Source organism: Megalops cyprinoides, chromosome 2 (assembly GCF_013368585.1).
Source record: "Megalops cyprinoides isolate fMegCyp1 chromosome 2, fMegCyp1.pri, whole genome shotgun sequence".
Classification (NCBI taxonomy): domain Eukaryota; kingdom Metazoa; phylum Chordata; class Actinopteri; order Elopiformes; family Megalopidae; genus Megalops; species Megalops cyprinoides.
Window position 1 is genome coordinate 4,854,367 of NC_050584.1, and position 20,969 is coordinate 4,875,335.

The following is a 20,969-nucleotide window of genomic DNA, read 5'->3' on the forward strand; positions in this document are numbered from 1 at the left end:
ATGAATGCAGAGGGTGAGTGCTCAAATGAAGATGATGACAAAAGCCATTGTTGTTGTAAAATAATGAAAAAAAATGAAAATACAATGTGCCAACTTTTACCATTCAGCTCCTCCACACACTGTATCTCATGTCTTCGGCTTCCCCCTCAGCACCTGCAGTAGGTCCCAGCTGCAGCAGTGCAGTCGCTGTGCAGTCAGAGGGAGGTTTTTGTACGGCTCTCTAACACTGTGTGAACACATAGCCACCACTGACACTGTGTTCACTCTGACAGTAGTAATCTCCTGCATCTTCAGCCTGGACTCCACTGATGGTCAGAGTGAAGTCAGTCCCAGATCCACTGCCACTGAATCGATCTGGAGTCCCTGTGTGTCGGTTGCTTGCTAAATAGATGAGAAGTTTAGGAGCTTCTCCAGGTTTCTGCAGGTACCAGGATAGACGGTTGCTGTAATACACAGCACTGCTGACTTTACAGCTCAGTGACACTGACTCTCCTGCAAGAAAAGTTTTCACTGCAGGAGTCTGAGTCACAGTGTACTGCCCTGCAGTTTCTGAAAGTATAGCAAAACAGAAAACAGAATTAGGAAATTCATTAAAGAGTTTAAGTAGGGCATTTTCAGGAACATTTCAATGTTAATTTCAGGGTGTAGAGTGGAATTATGCATAATAAATCTGTTACCTTGAGTGCAAAAGGCAACTGCCCAGATGAAGATGGTGATAAAAGTCATTGTTACTGTGGGTTCTTTACCCATGAAGAACAGCTCTCAGTCATGAGGCGTTAAACTCACACGACTATAAACACTCCCAGAGCACTGAAGCATGTGCTGCCAATGCAAAGTGTCTCCTCTATGCAAATGCTCTTCCTGGCTGCAGTGGACTTTACACTGTGAGTTCTGATGGAGTCAGCACACATGGTAATAACTTTCCTGCTCCTGTTTTACCACACTATGAATAGTGATTGAAATTGTCTCTGGTGTCATTATTTCCAATGACTGAATGTATACTAATATATAACCCTTCCATTAGGGAATATGAGCTGTTTTGTGTCTTTGTCTGTACAGTAACTCCTCCACTGATATTCATGGTTATGTAGAACAAAAGTTCTATTTTTTCAATAAATTACATTGTGATTGTTGAAATAGCGGGTTAATTGAATATCCCTCAACCATGAACCAAAGACAAGTTAAAGACAGTAAACAGTGCATATATATACACATGTATTTAAAAGCCTAATCTGTGTCAGTTTGTTTCTGAGGCAACTCTACTACATGATGGTTGATTCTGATGGTTATTCTGACTGAAACGTTTATTCCTGCTGGTAAATCCATGGTTTTCTCTCCTTTTCCAGCACTTTTAATCAGCTACAGCAGACACAAGGTCATCAGACAGTTCACCCTCCTTCCTGGACGTTTTAACTCTGACTCGGTACATCTCAGGATGGAGACCAACATTTAGCCTGTGTTTGGAGACATTGATGCGGCTTTTCATCTGTTCATGGTTAGTGTTGTTTTGTTTTTAAGTATCATTTTGTTCTGTCTTTGAGGACAAACTTCATGTTATGTTGAGAAAGCCTATCATGGCAGTGGTTAGTAGATATAAGCTTAGCTGAAGAGATGATCTGTATCTTTGGATGCTGCAGCAGCCCCATTGTGATATTAGCTGCACATGTTAGAATGTTCAGATGTTCTGTCCATGTTAGTCAATGAAAATGTTTTTGAAGTAAAATCACAAATCACATGTTTGTTTTGAGTAAAGGGAGGGCACCAAAAGGAAATGTGAAACCCTGTTCTTTGGAAACATATTTGGCATATCTTATCCTTGTAATTGTTTGAAAACCATGTGTTACTGCATTTAGCTCGATTTGGCCTGTGAACTGTGTGTGTGTGTGTGTGTGTGTGTGTGTGTGTGTGTGTGTGTGTGTGTGTGTTTATATATGTATAATGACTTGAAGGAACCACTGAAGTGTTCAATTGAGCGTTAATGTATTAAGTGGCATGAAAACCTGCACAAACTGTAGTTATAAGTGTAGTTGGTTCAATGCATGAGTACAAAGATCTGGGAATGACTTCATTCTGACCACCAGTGGAGTCCAGACTGAAGATGGGAGAGATTACTACTGTCAGAGTTTACACTATACTGGTAGTGATAGAGTGTTCACACAGTGTTAGAGAGCCGTACAAAAGCCTCCCTCAGTCAGACTGCACAGTGACTGCACTGCTGCAGCTGGGACCTACTGCAGGTGCTGACGGGAGTCAGTGACACCAGACACACCTCTCTGGAGTAGGTGATAAAGAAATAAGAGAGACAAGAGGTACAATTATTCAGCATAATCAATATTCTTGTTACATCTAAAATAGGATATGTTCTATGACAGAGTCATATTTTATTATCTCCCAGATTTACATTTTAAAATTTCATGCATTTATTAATGTGTTTATATTTTATTAAAAGCTGCCAGTAGTATCATCTCATACTACTGAGCATATGTCAGCTCCACCTGCATGGTAAAATACAATTCATTTTACATCATATTTGTATAATTCTTCATTTGTTATTGTAGTTTCTGAGAGAAAAGGAAATTCCCTCTTTACTCAACCCATCAGGACAGAGCTTATCAGCCCACTCCCAATGCCTGGGTCCTAATCCTCACCAAGGCCCTCATTTGTCAATAGTGTGTACATATCAATCTGTGAGTAAACTGTGCGTGCAATCATTTCAAAGCAAGGTGTGAGAGGAGTCCACGAATACATGTACAGCAGCATGTAACATAAAACATGTTCATGTAATTCTGTCTGCTGTTGAGATAGTTCTACTTATTTCACATACTAAAGTTGAGAATGAGACAGTAATACACAATTTGAGATGTCTTGTGTGTGAGTATATTAATCCAGTAAATCTACTACAGGTCTTATTGATTAAGATGGTCATGTGTTGCTTTCCCCTTCCAGCACTTTTAATCAGCTGCAGCAGCTGCAGGTCCCTCACACAGGTAACCCTCCTTCCCGGACGTTTGAACTCTGACCCTGTTACATCTCAGGATTGGGAGCAACATTTAGCTTGTGTCTGGAATCAGTGGTGCTTTCTTTGTTAGATTTGTTTTGTTGATTTTGTGTACAGTGAGGACGCCAGTCCGACAGCCTGTTGTTACTGGAACATTCAAGCATGTGCTGGCAATGTAAAGTGTATCCATGCAAATGATTGCCAAAAACAAGTCAATAGATTACAAACGTTTGATTTCAGGCACTATTTCTGTAAATCCTGTGAATGTTCACACACTGTGTAGGTGCTGGGAGGGGTGGGGCTGGCTGCACAGGGGCTGTTGCTGTGGGTTTTGAGGAGGAAGTAGCCAACGAGTCAGCCGATTTCAAACCCGGGCTGCAAGGCCAGTGGTCACTCTTGTCAGAGTTAGAGGGTTGTGACACCGCTGATGACAAAGTCTAATGTATAGCAAAGGCAGCCATGTACAGGTGAAGACAACCTGATTGCATCAGTGTGCCGAGCAAACAGGCCTACAAATGCCTGTATGATAGAAACAAGAGCTGGAGCTTAGCACACCAAGTGCAGCCAGCAAAGCAGCTGAAGCCTGACAGCAAGAATGTGGATCTGTAACAGCAATGTACAGTCAGTCCTGTTCATGGCTGTGAATGCTGGAGGGCCACCAAGACTGACAAACGCAATCTCAACCCAGCACCAAGATGCACCAGAGCACATCAAACTGCTTCAGCACAGAGATCAGGCTGAGGGGGCTCAGACGGCTGGGCCACTTACTATTGATGGAAAACAGCACCTGTACCGAGACTGCCCTCTGCTGGACGCAACAGGGCAAGCATTGCATTACAGTACACTACATGCATTTAGCAAATGCTCTTCTCCAGAGCGACTTCTAGCACAATGGAACATGAGCGTATCCATTCAAGTTAAACAAGCAACAGCATCAGACCAGTCCAACAACACTCCCAGACAAGTCAGTGTAAAGATTAACACCATTCAAGCCCTACCACAAGTTAACTTGTGCAATCTGAGTAGGCAATGGAAGCCAGGTATACAACAATACATCATTCACTAGAACACAGAATCCAAAATACATCCCAATACTACACGTAAAATAAACATCAAATACTGTAGGTAGCAGGTGTTATGTGGTGGTGATTGAGGTGGAATCAACCAAGAGACTGGCCCTAGAACACCAGGCAGTGCACTATAGAGGCTGAGCTTACCAAGATGGGCTTAACCTGGGGTGAAGCTGCAAAAGTGTCTAATGACCATCCAGCATAGCGTATATGTGTTGGAGTCATATCTCTACAGGCAGGGTAATTCAGTAAGTGACCAAAACCTATAGCCAGCAAGCTTTTGTTACATTCTCCTCAGAAAATAAAATAAACAGGCACATAGTCAGAGCATAGCTCAAATAAATAGCTACAATAGCAATATTGCTTCCTTTCATTTAAACTGACTAGCATGCAAAAATCTGTTGCACCGAAAGACTGAAATGTGTTGAATATTATACATATATATGACAGAGGCTCTCCTCCACTGTATTGAGTTTACCTTAGATTTGCCACAATTTAAACAAGTCTGAATCTCCTTTCAAATAATATACCTAATAAAATACTCTATAAAACAAGGAAAACAATTACATCAAGTTTTTAACCATTATTCTCCTCCCCAGAGAACTGCACCTGCAGTAGGTCCCAGCTGCAGCAGTGCAGTCACTGTGCAGTCTGACGGAGGGAGGTTTTTGTACGGCTTTCTAACACTGTGTGAACACTGGACCATTGTGTAGACTCTTACAGTAGTAATCTCCTGCATCTTCAGCCTGGACTCCACTGATGGTCAGAGTGAAGTCAGTCCCAGATCCACTGCCACTGAATCGAGTTGGAGTCCCTGTGTGACGGTTGCTTGTATAATATATCAGGGGTTTAGGAGCTTCTCCAGGTTTCTGCAGGTACCAGGATAGACAGGGTGGGCTACAAGCAGGTACAGTACTGGTTTTACAGCCTACAGTGACTGTCTCTCCTAGGATAACAGTTTTCACTGCAGGAGTCTGAGTCACAGTGATCTCTCCTTTGGATTCTGAAAAAAATAAATAGGTAAATAATAACTACAATTAAATAAACATTTCTGAACATAAGATACATATTTGTCAAATATTATACAAATCATAATTTATGGGTATTCACTGCTATATTGCATTTTCAATTCATTATTCCACATGATGTCAAAATTGTCCACTTACCCTTACAGAGGGTGAGTGCCCAGATGAAGATTGTGATAAAAGTCATTGTTGTTGTCGCTGCTGTTGTCATGAAGAACAGCTCTCAGTCATGAAGTGTTAAAATCACAGGATTATAAACACTCCCAGAGCACTGAAGCATGTGCTACCAATGCAAAGTTTCTCCTCTATGCAAATACTCTTCCTGGGTACAGCAGGCACTTTAGCCAAGCAGTTATCACTGGCTCAGTACACTGTAAAAAAGGAAAAGTTAAGAAAACTCAAAAATACAAGGCAACTTGCTGCACCAGATTTTTGAGTTTTGAGGCCAACTCAAACTTCTAAGTTGCGGCAGACACCAGCCATAGTTGTGCCAACTAACGATTCCTTGTTCTCCGAATTTAGCTTTCATAGTTATAAAAACTTCTAAATTTAAATTTCCCATGCTAAGAATTTCAAGAAAAACAGAAGTTGTGCCAACATATTGTCTTTTGTTCAGTTAGCTCCTTGTTCATATACATAAAACTACAAATTTAATTTTAATTTAACACATTATGAATTCCTATCAACAAATGTTGTGCCAGCACTGTAAAAAACAGGTCAAGAAAACTCAAAAATTCAAGGCACTAGATTTTTGAGTTCTGAGGCAAACTCAAACTTCTAAGTTCTGAAGAAAACCAGCCATAGATGTGCTAACTAATGATTTCTTGTTCAGGTAATTTATCTTTCATATTTACAAAAAAATTCATACTAAGAAATTCAAAGAACTACAGTTGTGCCAGCTTGTCTTTTGTTCGGATAACTTATCTTTCATATGAGTAATAACTTCACATTTTAAGTTTTACATTACATGCAAGAATTCCAAACAACAAAAGTTGTGCCAACTAATTATCTTTTTAAAAATGACAAACAAACCAGTTCCATTAACATGTTTATTTTCAACATGATAGTAATTGTTCTATTAATCCAATATTGCAGAAAAAAATAATGCAAATAGACCCTTCTGCATCTTACATTATCTCAGAGAACAATAGAACACAAACACATTACTTTTCTTTGAGGAGTCATAACAGGATCACTTCTGCTATGGTCAAAAGAGGTCATGTCCTTTCATCAAGAGAAGAAAAAAAATCAACACAAAAATATAACCAGGCCAGCATAAGAAGAAAAAAAAAACTTCCCAATTTAGAGTAAGAGCTTGGTTTTCAAGCTTCTTTCACGTTGTGAACAACTGGTGGAAAGTTCCATGAAGGTGTGCTGAATACATTCAAAGGTATACTTACTGTTCTTTTGGAAACTCCATGTTCAAGGCATAGAGCAGGCCGAAAAGGTAGGTAAATGCAGTGGGGAGGTGTGAGATACCTGTAAGGACAATGGCCTCTTCCAACACAATGGCTGTGTTGATGACTGTGGGCAGCAAGGTAGGTCCATCATCATCTTCAAGAACAGTGAGGATACCCATCTTGACACCTTTGGTATGCTCATCATCTGCATCAGTCACCTGTTGAAACCAGAAAGTTTCACCAAATTTAGACTGAAATGCTGCTGTACAGCAATCACCCTAACAAGAATAAAGAAAGTGTAAAAACCAGAGTAAATTTTCGGAAGAATGTGTGTGTACCTTTTCAGCTAGCCTAATAATAATAGATTATTTGCAGGTATAGTGTTCATCTTGAGATTCTGGCTACATTTTAAACCCAATTTCTAACCACAGACCACAGGCATAGAAGATGATAAACAGTATGTACATGACAGTTAATGTGCACCTGTTATTGAGGGAAAAGGTCATACTCACTCACCAGGCACATCAGGAAAAGGTTCTTGGAATTCTCACAGACATACTGAACTTCCTCAGCAAAAAAAACCCTCTTTTGAAATATGAGAGGGGATCTTATATAATGTAAGAAAATACAGTTTTTGTATTTCATGCTTTTTGAATCCATACATTTCCCAAGAAAAAGTTATTTTAATGTAAATAATTAGTGTAGTTGCCCGAGTGCATTTGAAGGGTGGGGAGAGGGAGGCAGCAAGACCAATGCACAAAAATTCCTGATTTTGCTTTGATTGATTTTTAAACTCCTGTATCTCTGTGAATTTTGGCTCTACACACATAAATTATACACCAAAACAAAGGATACCTTGTGCACACTCCAACCATGTCTTCGGTTCAGTGAGACAGTTAAAAAAAATGCTAATTTTACCCCCCCATTCAAAACTATAGGTGAGAACAGTGGGAGTATTTCACTTCTGTGTTTGAAAATGCATTTTTATACTGCCGTATCTCCCTTACATGTCTAAATTATACATCAAAATAGAGGTACACTTGTGCAGATTCTCACAATCTTCAGTTCAGCACTGCGATGAACAATTTTTGAAGTATGAGCCAAAATAGTTGTAACTGAGGGGGCAGTTTCACCCGTAACTAGGTTCAGGCTGATTTGCTGTCACAGTGGGGTGTCGGTCAGGACACAGGAGTCAGGTTCCGGGTTCAGTTGTTTATTGGGGATTTGGAATGGGTGGATGTGAGGGTTTGTGTTGTATGTGTGTGTGGTTTCCTGCAAGGAGTAAGCAGGGAGAATGAATCAGTACATTGCACCAGGATAACATGTATGGGACATACAGGCTTTGCCTGCATCAATGGCTATGGAAACATTTATACATCAAGGACACACTATCGTAATTAACATGCACACCCCTCTCTCTCTACAGGCAATTGTATTACAACCAGTTGAACTTAGGCATACTACTTACTTTGGCACAGACGCACACAACAACAGCACAATGATTGGTCCCCAAAGGCTTGGTCTCCCCAGTTCTTCACCTCCCAGGTATTGTTGCGGTACTGAGGTGGGGGAGGTCACCACCACCTTTATATTGTCCCGTATCCTTGGCCCTATTGAGGCCCTGATTGGTGGCCAAAGGATACGGGCAGGTCCGAGGGCAAATGGTGACCTGGGGGCCGTCCTTGTGGGTGCGCCTGTGCCTCGAGTTAACTGTGGGGGTCCTGCTGATAAGGGGAGCAGCAGGACCGGTTTGGCACGGTTTCAACTGAGTTGTAAAGAAGTGCCTGCGAGAGGTGGGGGTGGTGTGCAAACAACGACAAAGACAGAAACAGAAACATGTGGCCCTTTTCTACAATAGTCACTGAATTCATTCTCTGCTCTAAGTCATGTCTACACATTCCTTTGTCAGGGAGCTCACAGCATCAGACACAGAGAGGGGAAACGGTACATGGCAATTCATATGCTCAATAATGTGCACAGGCAACCACACACCACATTTTCTTCAGAATATGCACACAAATCAGCTTACAAATACAAAAATAAGGCAAAAAGAGGAATAGAAAGAAAATTATGATGAAAAAAATGTAATTTGCAAAGATATTAATTCATAGAATCACCAGTATAGTTAAATCTTTGATTGGCAGAACTGTTTTGGAAATGGGTGTGTATAAAGAGGCCTTGCACCCCCGCCCCTCAGACTTCAAAAATACTGAGAGTTTGCCGAATGTATTAATTCATCATACTTGCTGTACAATTGATCTCCTCTACAGACTGTGTCTGGTGTCATTGGCTTCCCCCTCAGCACCTGCAGTAGGTCCCAGCTGCAGCAATGCAGTCACTATGCAGTCTGACTGTGGGAGGTTTTTGTACGGCTCTCTAACACTGTGTGAACACACAGCTACCACCACTGCAGTGTAGACTCTGACAGTAGTAATCTCCTGCATCTTCAGCCTGGACTCCACTGATGGTCAGAGTGAAGTCAGTCCCAGATCCACTGCCACTGAATCGAGTTGGAGTGCCTGTGTGACGGGAACTTACTTTATAGATGAGAAGTTTAGGAGCTTCTCCAGGCTTCTGCAGGTACCAGTGCAGGTAGTCACCATTGTAATTATACACAGCACTGCTGACTTTACAGCTAAGTGACACTGACTCTCCTGGAAGAACAGTTTTCACTGCAGGAGTCTGAGTCACAGTGTACTGCCCTGTAGTTTCTGAAAATTACGGGAACATAAAAGATGAATCAATTTGCTCAGCACTTAAGTTTGGAGAATTTAAACAGCTTCTTAAATTCACATTGACAAAATAATTAAATTTAAAAAATGAAAACCCCTCATTTAAAGTGTGCAACCTTGTATGTCAACATTTATATCAAAATTTTAAACAATTTTAAAATTCTTGTATAATATGCAGATATCTTGTCATTCTCTTTTACCATGAGTGCAGAAGGCGGCTGCCTAGATGATGATGATGAAAGTCTATGTGATTCTGCTGACTCTCCTCTGAAGGGCAGATATCTGGAGTTCTGCCATCTCCAGGCTCCTGTGTGAGGGCTCAGGCACGGACTCAGACGAGAGCTTCAGATTCTAAGCGGCTTTATTCAGGATCAATGGACAATATCGCAAACTCAAAACAGGCAGTGTCAAAACCAGGCAGGCAGTCAGGAGGCAAAACGGGGTCAAAAACAGGAACAGGCAGGGTCAGAAACCAGATAGGCAGGAAAACCAGGCAATCGGGGCAAGACGGCAGGAACGAAGTCATGGCACAGGCAGGGTCGACACGGAAAAAGCTATCCGGCAAAAAACACGGTGGGAATGAAACAGGTACGAAACACGGCAACAAACTGGCAACAGGACAGAGACAAGCAGGGTAGATATAGGACTGGGCTGATGAGGTGATGGGAAACAGGTGCGCAGGCAGGCAGGTAGAGGTAATGAGGTAATCAGGTGGACAGACACAGGGCAGAGAGCGGAAAACCAACAAGGAGAACATCAAAACAACAACTAGGGGATCAGACTAATGACATCCTGCTTCACCTGGTTCTCTCTCTCTAACAGCTTCAGTGCTCTGACCCCTGAAGATAGAAGAATGACATTAGAAACAATCTTTGCATATGTGCAGATCACATATATGAAGATCTTCACATACATGAATCATACATACACTCAATGACCACTTTATTAGGTAGATCTCTGTAACACTGGGTAGGACCCCCCTTTGCCCCCAGAATGGCCTGAATTCTTCATGGCATGCATTCAACAAGGTGCTGGAAACATTCCGTAGAGATTCTGCTCCATGCTGACATGATAGCATCACGCAGTTGCTGCAGAAAGCATGGAAAGGTGTACCATCCACTTCAAACATATTATATATAAATATATGTACAGCAGCATATAACATAAAATATTTTCAGGTAATTCAGTGTGCTGTTGAAATAGTTGTATTCATTCCACATACTAAGGTTGAGACTGAGACAGTAATACACAATTTGTAATGAATTTTGTGTGAGTATATTAATCCAGTAAATCTACTACAGGTCTTATTGATTAAGATGGTCATGTGTTTTTCCCCTTCCAGCACTTTTAATCAGCTGCAGCAGCTGCAGGGACCTCAGGCAGGTAACCCTCCTTCCTGGATGTTTGAACTCTGACCCTGTTACATCTCAGGATTGGGAGCAACATTTAGCTTGTGTCTGGAGTCAGTGGTGCACCTTTCCATGCTTTCTTTGTTAGATTTGTTTGTTAGTTTTGTGTAGAGTGAGGACCCCAGTCCGTCAGACTATTGCAGGTTGACTGTAACATTCAAGCATGTGCTGCCAATGTAAAGTGTCTTCATGCAAATGATTGCAAAAAACAAGTCAATAGATTACAAACGTTTGATTTCAGGCACTATTTCTGTAAATCCTGTGAATATTTATTTATATATATCTCCATTTCTCCCATAATTCCTCACTTCCTCTCTGTGGTGCTGGGAGGGGCGGGGCTGGCTGCACAGGGGCTGGTGCTGTGGGGTTTCCCCGCTGGAGTTTGCGCTTCTTTCTTGAGTTTACATTTACATTTATTTAGCAGACGCTTTTATCCAAAGCGACGTACAAAAGTGCATACAGTAAGTATAGCGACAGTACGGGGACAGGATGTGTACAGTTCCACAATGAGACAGTAGTTCTCAGCTGAGAGGTCTGTTTGAGGACACAGTACTATCTGATTTGTACAACTACAGCGTATAGGGCAACTAATAAGATACACCTTCAAACTTCAAACAGCTCAATGAGTGTCAGAGTAAAGGCGGTGACAAGAAAACAATTCAAAAAGCACACAGCAATTTACAACAGCACTGATTGGGGGGGCAGCAATTGTGTGCTGAGTCAGTCCAGGTAGAGTCTGAAGAGGTGCGTCTTCAGGCCCCGTCTGAAGGAATGGGGTGGTGGAGCTGTCCGTAGCAGGACAGGGAGTTCGTTCCACCACTGGGGAGCGATGTAGGTGAAACGCCGATGTCTGGCAGAACGAGCACCTCCTGCCTTGACCATGCAAGGAGCGAGGCGTCCAGTTGCTGCTGAGCGCAGGGGTCGGGCTGGTGTGTAGGTCTGGATGAGATCTTGGAGGTAGGTAGGGGCTGTCCTGTTGATTGCAGAGAAGGCGAGGGTCAGGGTCTTGAATCTGATCCTGGCAGCGACAGGAAGCCAGTGGAGGGATTTCAGCAGGGGAGTAACATGGGAGAATTTGGGGAGGTTGAAGATTAGTCGGGCAGCTGCATTCTGGATGAGCTGGAGAGGCTGGGTGGTGCAGGCTGGGAGGCCTGCAAGGACAGCGTTGCAGTAGTCTAGACGAGGGGGCACTGGCCTGGACAAGGAGCTGCGTCGCGTATGTTGTCAGGAACGGACGAATCCTCCTGATGTTGTGGAGGAGGAATCGGCAGCCCCGTGACGTGAGAGCAATGTGCTCCTTGAAGTCCAGATTGCTGTCAAGGATGACGCCCAAGCTCTTTGCTGACTGAGAGGATGCTATTGTGGTGCCATCGATGGTGATGGAGAGGTCTTGCAGGGGGGAAGGGCCGGCTGGGATGAAGAGCAGTTCTGTTTTTCTGAGGTTCAGCTTTAGATGGTGGGATGACATCCATTTGGAGATATCAGCCAGGCATGCAGAAATTCTTTCATTGACGTGGAGGGAAAGAGAAAGAGTTGGATGTCATCAGCGTAACAGTGAAAGGACAAGCCATGTGATTTAAATGTTACTTGATAAAATGACATGAGAAGTATTCAGGTGAAAATAAGAGACAGATGCTAAATTATATCAATGATTCTTGTCTCAATTTTATGCTTTTTACTGTACATTACATGGAGGCATTATTATACATGGTGAGCTACTGTATCTATTATTTATGTTATTTCCTCCACAGACTGTGCCTGATGTCATTGGCTTCCCCCTCAGCACCTGCAGTAGGTCCCAGCTGCAGCAGTGCAGTCACTGTGCAGTCTGACTGAGGGAGGTTTTTGTACAGGTCCCTCACACTGTGTGAACACTCGGACACTATTGGGGTAGTGAAAACTCTGACAGTAGTAATCTCCTGCATCTTCAGCCTGGACTCCACTGATGGTCAGAGTGAAGTCAGTCCCAGATCCACTGCCGCTGAATCGATCTGGAGTCCCTGTGTGACGGTTGGTTATTTTATAGATCAGGAGTTTATGAGCTGTTCCGGGTTTCTGCTGGTACCAGTGGAGGCGGTTATCATATGGAGCAGAGCTGACTTTACAGCCCAAAGTGACTGACTCTCCTGGAAGAACAGTTTTCACTAAAGGAGTCTGAGTCACAGCGTACTGCCCTGTAGATTCTGAAAATCAGAAGATCACAGCAATTGAAGGAGATGATTAGTCAATAACTTAAGGCATTCAGTCTTGGCTATTTAATGTATTTCTAATGCATTTCTTTTAGTTTTAAGATTAAATTCAAATATATATCTGAAATAAAACAATCAAATAATAAAACAAAATTTAAATAGAAGTCCCTCTTACCCCGAGTGCAGAAGGAGAGTGCCCAGATGAAAATGGTGATAAAAGTCATGTTGTTGTGGGTGGGCTGTTGTGGGTTCTGTTGCCATGAAGGACAGCTCTCAGTCATGAAGTGTTAAACTCACAGGACTATAAACACTCCCAGGGCACTGAAGCATGTGCTGCCAATGCAAAGTGTCTCCTCTATGCAAATGTTCTGCAGCGGGCACATGTAGCCAAGCAGTGCTGTGAACTGTGGTGAACAGTGTTGTGTGCTGTGATGGAGAGGAGTCAGAACACATTGTGATTACCCTATTGCAACTGTTTTATGACTCTGTAAACCAGTCATTGCCACCTTGTCTGTGTAATTATGTAACAGTGTGCCAGTGCAGCCATTTCTGATGACTGAATGTTTACCAATTCATACTTTCACAAAGGAATATGACCTGCTGTAAAATGTCACATATTCATAAAAGCAGATTATGGGCGGCAGTGTGGCATAGTGGTTAAGGAGCAGGACTCGTAACTGAAAGGTCGCAGGTTCAATCCCCGCTGGGACACTGCTGCTGTACCCTTGGGCAAGGTACTTAACCCATGATTGCCTCAGTAAATATATCCAGCTTTGGATAAAAGTGTCTGCTAAATGAATAAATGTAAATTATCAAGAGTAGCTAGAATAAAATATAAACAGCATAACAGTTTATATATTCATGGTAATTCCCTTGTTTGTTTCATTTTGTCATTATAGAAACTCCACTACTGACAGTCACAGTTATTTGGTTTGAAAGGTTTTTTTAACCTTTTCTATAATCTATGATGTGATTGTTAAAAAAAAACAGGTGTTTAATTGAATAGCCTTCTTTCATGAACCAAAGACAAGACAGAGACAGTAGAAGTACATGTCTATACATGAACATTATATTTCAAGGGCTGGTCACTGTCAGAGTGATTGTACAGTAACTTCACTAGAGATACAGATGGTGATTTTTACTCACAGTTTTATTTCTGCTGGTAAATTTATGAGTGTCTCTCCTTTTCCAGAGCCTTTATTCAGATGCAGCAGCGGCAGGGTCCTCAGATAGGTGTAGCAGGCTGGTCCAGGTAACCCTCCTTCCTGGATGTTTGACCTCTGACCTTGATAAATCTCATAGCTTGTGTTTGGAGATGCTGGTACATCTTTTCACGTTTTGATAGTTAGATTTGTTTTGTTTGTTTTGTGTAGAGTGAGGGTCCCGGTTCAAGAGCCTAATGAAGACTGGCTGGGGCATTCACTTTAATTCATTCTTTTACACACCCACCTCCAGGACATTTATTCTGTTCCTTTGTCTTTCTTCTTCTTTCACTCTGACATCACTAATGTCTTTCTCACCTCTAAGTCTCTGTCCCAAAATATCAACCCTTTACAAATTACTATAGGCTACCTACAGGAAATACCTAAAATGAAATGTGACAACCTCTTTTTTTTCAATGTGTTTGGCATATATTATAATACTAATTGCCTTTTAACTGTTCATTTCTACATTATGTGTAATACTAGTATGGAAGGTTAGTGATTCCATATGTATTCATTCAGGGAATGTTGTTTTGTCTGAGGCTTGTATCATTTCCACTGACTAAGGCCAAGCAACCTAACTGGCATGGAACAGTTTTTTTTTGCCAAATTTTATATTTTTAGGGATTTAACCAGGCATGGAGAGGCATTTTCAAATCAGATGAAAATATGATGTGAAATAAAAGCTTTGAGAAATGACAGTTTGTATTCCGTCACATACGTAACAATAACAGATAACAAAACATGGAATCAAAATCTCTCCTCATGTCTCTGTCTCTCACTGCTGTCTCTGGGACAGGATCTCTCCTCATGTCTGTCTCTGTCTCTCACTGCTGTCTCTGGGACAGGATCTCTCCTCATGTCTCTGTCCTGCTGCATCAGAGCTCCGGACTGAGAGCTGACTGGGATCAGCTGCCTCCTCTCCTGTGTCTCTGATCAGAAACATTCAATCACTTCAGCTCCTGATTACTATGGACCACACACAACACATTATGTGTATTCAGGTTTAATCTCGGGAGGCATACAGCATCATTCATTCTTGACGTTTTGAATGAAGCTGTTGTATCACAAATATGACCATACATTCTCATGCTATGTGCCTGGGGTCATTGGCTTCCCCCTCAGCACCTGCAGTAGGTCCCAGCTGCAGCAGTGCAGTCACTGTGCAGTCTGAGGGAGGTTTTTGTATGGCTCTCTAACACTGTGTGAACACTGGGCCAGAGGAACTCATCATACAGTAGTAATCTCCTGCATCTTCAGCCTGGACTCCGCTGATTGTCATGGAAAAGTCAGTCCCAGATCCACTGCCGCTGAATCGAGATGGAGTTCCTGAGTAAAGGCTGCTCACTCTATAGATCAGGAGTTTAGGAGCTTCTCCCGCTTTCTGCAGGTACCAGGATACACACGGTGGGTTACAGGCAGTGCTCACAGTTCTGCTGGCTTTACAGCCCACAGTGATTGCCTCTCCTGCCAGAAGCATTTTCACTGCAGGGGTCTGAGTCAAAGTAATATCAGCCCTGGAATCTGAAATAGAAATAATATGTCATTAGTGATTTTGAACCTGATTTAAGAAAACATCCAGTTATTTTTAGAAAATTGTATTTATGTATTATAATGTATGTGAAGTAAATGTTAAAAAACATGTACTTGGGCAAAATTTTACATAAAAAATGAGACTGAAAGAATCATTTCTGCTCAGCTATTTTTACCTTGAGAAGAGAAGGTATGTGTGTATAATATGTGCATTGACATCAGTATTTGAAAGTAATTTCATACAGTTCTAAAAATACAAATTTCAGTATATTTCCAAAAATCTTCTCACCTTGAGTGCAGAAGGCAAGTGCCCAGATGAAGATGGTGATAAAAGTCATTGTTGTTGTGGGTTCTGTTGCCATGAAGAACAGCTCTCAGTCCTGAAGTGTTAAACTCACAGGACTATAAACACTCCCAGAGCACTGAAGCATGTACTGCCAATGCAAAGTGTCTCCTCTATGCAAATGAAAACAGGACACATTTTAATAACTTTATCATTTATTATATAATCCGTGCGTGCTAAAGTATAGAGTGAAACAGGCTGCATGTTGAGACATTGACCTCAAGTCCACATTGGACAGATTTCTCCCATTTGATGACCGTTTAATAATTCAATCTACCCACGTGAAAAATGAATTTGGCAACAATAATGCATTAATGGGTCAAAAAAACACTCACACATTAACATAAACACCTACAAATGAAGTCCCCTCTTCTGTCTTTTTCTGAAAAAAAAGGTCACATATCCTGTATTATGTGCTCTTATTTGAGGTGAGTGAATTGGGAAGATCTGAAATTCCTCTGAAAAATAACTAGCTAACCAGCAAACACAAAAGGAAATTAGTTTATAACACATTGTACTTTTACCCTATGATTTTAAAAGAGAGATCGGCCTGATGATTCTGTTGCCTATTTGACAACAACATTCCCTACAGTTTAAACAGAAGCTAACTCTGCATAGGGCACAGGACTATAAAATAACTGGAACCGTTACAGCAGTCAGAAAATATATTGCCCCACTGATACTGATGCACTACTGTCCTACTTACAATGAAACTGACACTACTGCTCCACACATACTGAGACCTGCACTAATGGCTCATATACAATGAGATTTACACTACTACTGCACCGATACTGACGCGTACGTACTGATGCTCCCCTTATCAGCAGCACCCCCACAGGTAACCCGAGGCACAGGCACATCCCCAAGGACCACTTGTTACGGACGACCGTTTTCGAAGAAAGAAGTGCATGCATTACCTAAGGAGGGACCTGTTCAGAGTTAAGAGTCTACGTAACAGTGGGTTACATTAGGTTAGGGTTATTTTAGGTTAAAGTGGATAGTCAATTATATATTTTGTAGCAGCCAAGGCAGATATGGAGCTGGGACAATGTTTCTGTATGAGTCAGGGTGCATGTGACAGAGAAGCCGATGTTGCTTCTCTTGGTGCAGGTGCAGGTTTTCACCTGACCTTCACTTCTCCTGGTGTCTTGTGTTAGGGATACGCCTGATACCTCCTCCCCATGCCTCTGACCACTGTGAGAAAGTTTTCATCTTATTCAGCAATAACGTTATGTGTATAACAGAAGGAGCTAGGGGAAAGTAATAAAAGAGAAATGTATGCAGATGTAACGGAGGTCGGCTCCCCTCTCCGTGGCACTCCGCGTTGTGTTGTGTGTGGAACAGGGACGCCACAAAGGACCTGATTTTAAGAATTTTATTTCTGACAAAACACAGGGAAGAAAACAAAATCAGGCACGGAGCGAGCCAGGCGCGTCACACTCCTCTGCCTCTGATAAGTCGCAAAAGAGCGCAAAACGAGTGCAAACAATTTACACAAAATAAACAGAATATAGGGAAAACACAAAGCATGGCATACCTGACAAAACACGGAAGAAAACAAAATCAGGCACGGAGCGAGCCAGGCGCGTCACACTCCTGCCAACACACAGGCAACCACACTTTAAAATACTAGCATCCACAGTCGCATCCACTAGTAGGCTATGCAACGGAACTGTATAGTAATATCCCTGATACCTGCAGCTGCGCTAGCTAGCTGCAGCATGGCAAACTCAATATGCAGCTGAAAACTCTAAAACTCGCGCATATTACGCACAACATCCTGACATTCACTGCTGAAAATTTCCCCATGACAATATACAACAATTTAATGGTTGATTTATTAAAACAACAAACCAGCACAATGACACACGTACCTCTGCCTCTGATAAGTCGCAAAAGAGGCAGAGTAAGGGTAACCTTGTCATTTAGGGTGCCAGCGTGGGAAAACCACACCCAGTGTCAGGAAAAAGATACAATATGTAACAATCCTTGAGAAAAAAAAAATCACCTTGAGAGGGGAAATTCAGGGAATCACATTGCCCCTGCTACACAGACTTAGGGGGCTTCCTTTTTGGGATGTGAATGAGTGATTGGGGCGAATGCATATACACCGCATATACACCTGTTGCTCCATGGACCAAGCCGGTTTACTGTATGTGATTGATCACCATACGCAATAAACCAAACAACCATGATTACATCAGACTCTGTGAGGACCTATTATTTTCCGGAAGGCATCAAAGTGTGGAGGGACCCTCCAGTCCGATTGGCCTAGACTGTGAGAGGTTTTCCACCACAATTTGCTATATTTTTAACATTAAATCGCTGTTTCCTCAAAGATAAAATTAGCTAAAATTTTTCCAATCTCCTGTTCTAATCGCACCGGTTTTAGCATAAGTGCTAAACAGCTAATCACACTGGTGTGACCGTATGCGCGAAAGGGTTAACATGACACCGTTGGTGCGTGAATGAGTACGTACTTCCGCTTACGCAGAGGACGTCAGTTGAGTAGGCGGTCCTTCAGTGTGGCCCAGGACACATTCGCATTCACACTGCTAAAAGAATGTGGCCATATGTGGCCCAGACCACCTCCGAATGTGGTCTGAGCGAACGGATCTCAATGCGTCCTCAATGAGTCTTGCATGTTAATGCCAGTTGTGAACAGGACCTGAGACTTACGCAACTGCCCTACTGACACTGAGACCGACACCACTTACGCTGCCTCACTGTCCCAGGAGCCTCAGAGAAACAGGCTATTCAGTAAATTGTGTTGATGTAACATTGGGTTACTGTGGTACACAAAGAGGACTGTCGATGCAGCAGCGAAACTGAAGGCGAATGTTACTCTACCACCCCCTGGTGGTAAATTTTCTCACATCCGCTAACGCTGGTGAGAATCGTCTGGATGTTGTTTCTGTCTTCTGTGATTTATGCCTCTGCTGTTACTCTCTGGAGTTTATCTGTAATATTGGAATACACAGCATGTATCATCATTAATGGGGGGCTGCTGTCAGTCATGAGGAAACCGAAGAGAAAACGTAAGTCTGAATCCTCTGTTTTCCTTTGCTGCCGTGTCATTGGAAGATTCACACGGATCCATGGTGGGAAAGAATTTAAATGAAATGAAATGTGCAATAATGTTTATTTGTACATGAATCGAATACGACAGTGGGTCGGAAAATCTAGTAAAGATTATTTTATAACTGACGCTGCAAGAGGGATTCAGCGCTGAATCTGTTTATAGTTTAATGCATCAGTTGTTCGCAGTGAGAAACGCAGTCGCTGTAGCGCAGGGAGGTTTTTGTACAGCCAGTCAATCAGAGTCAATCACTGTGGTGGACTTTCGGCAGCGGCACCAAACTGGAGATCGGCAGTAAGTGTAAAGCGATTTCACTCTTGATTTCGCCATTAGTATAAACCTGAACGCTCATATCAATCTACTATGATAGTTAAATATTGCTTTGTTATTTGTGCAAATACTATTTGTAATTGTAGCAACCAAAATATATCTTCCATCTATCGAACGATGTGTACATTATTCCCAACGCTTTACTTTTCTGGAGAAAATAGGTCCAAATTATTAAAATGTTGCACGACGCATGTGTTTACTTCCAAATACGTACGCATTTTATGAGGATTTGGGTTGAAGAGCACGCAATAAGAAGGGTTTCATTTTTTTATTATGGGTTTTACTTCACTTATATGCGTAGAAAATCGCGTCGCTTCGTTTTCCAAATACGACGAAACTATACTTTTTTAGGATAAATTCATTTTGCCCCTTGAATCTTTTGGTTTCTTCTCCGCGCCGGGCGAGACGTTTTTGTGCGGGACACTAATAGGAACTGAATCACTGTGGTACACTTTTGGCAGCGGCACCAGACTGCACGTTGGAAGTAAGTATTCCGATTTAAAGTAATATTCAATAACCAGCACATGTAGTGATTTTTTCCCCTACAAAGGATAGTTTGTTTTCTACCTCCAGGATTTCAAGTGAAGACAGCGCTCCACATGTGTGGAGTACGTTAGATTGTGTTTATTATGCCATCCGAAATGGAGATATTCATAGCGCTCAAATTTATGTGAATAATGCTTATAAGGACTGTTAAATCATTTTGGTAAAGCTCTGTTTTCTCGATCTCGCCCATGGAGCGAACACGTGTGTAAATATTTTGCGAATAAGTTTTCCATGAAACGTCTGAGAACGAAAATAACTTTAGACAGAATGTTGACTCTTAGTGCGTATAACGGTTCCGTTGTAATTTTTTTTTAACCTGAAAATGATCATTTTCTTAAATCTACTCATGTTGTTCCGAATGTTGAGAAAGGCTTAATTTTACCAAATTGTTGCGTACAAATATTTTGGTTATTTCCAACAAGGTATAAACTTTTAAAAATCACATTTGATGCATTTGTAAAACTGGGACTGGATTTTTTTTCACTGGCCTGTGAAGATGGTCTGCAAAATATATTGGTATCTGTAAGACTGCAGTAAAAGGCTACTTTACACACTGCAGCAGGGATCAGGTGTTTTACAAAATGTCCTGTTTTTGTGCAGCATAGATATCATAACGTTTATATGCATTTCTACAGTCAGTCTATGCACTGATATTTTGTAATACAAGTTCTGTATTTGTTTCTTGCTCTGATCTGAATGGAAATAAGAGTCTCTTCTCCATCTCCTGTAGTCCTGTGTTGAGTCTGTATTTCCTCCCCTCTCTCTGACCTCACGTCTCTGCTGTTTCTCCCAGAAAACGTCTCCCCCACCCTCACGGTCCTGCCCCCCTCTAGCGTGGAGCTGTCCAGCAAGAGAACGGCCACGCTGATGTGCCTGGCCAACAAGGGCTTCCCCTCAGACTGGACGCTGCGCTGGAAAGTGGACGGTAGCAGCAGGAGCTCGGAGGCGAGCGGCGGGGTCCTGGAGAAGGACGGCCTGTACAGCTGGAGCAGCACCCTGACTCTCTCTGTGGACGAGTGGAACAAGGCGGGGTCACTGACCTGTGAGGCCACCCAGGGCTCCCAGGCTCCGCTCACTCACACACTGAGGAGAGAGCAGTGTTCTGAGTAA

The 20,969-nt window shown here is 42.2% G+C and overlaps 1 gene segment (V, D, J or C); it reads left to right on the forward strand.

Moving 5' to 3' along the window:
* Window positions 1-20,969, forward strand: LOC118773799. The segment is given in 4 exon segments: window positions 1-13; window positions 2,045-2,143; window positions 19,236-19,277; window positions 20,653-20,969. Coding segments are annotated over 4 exon segments (471 nt in total).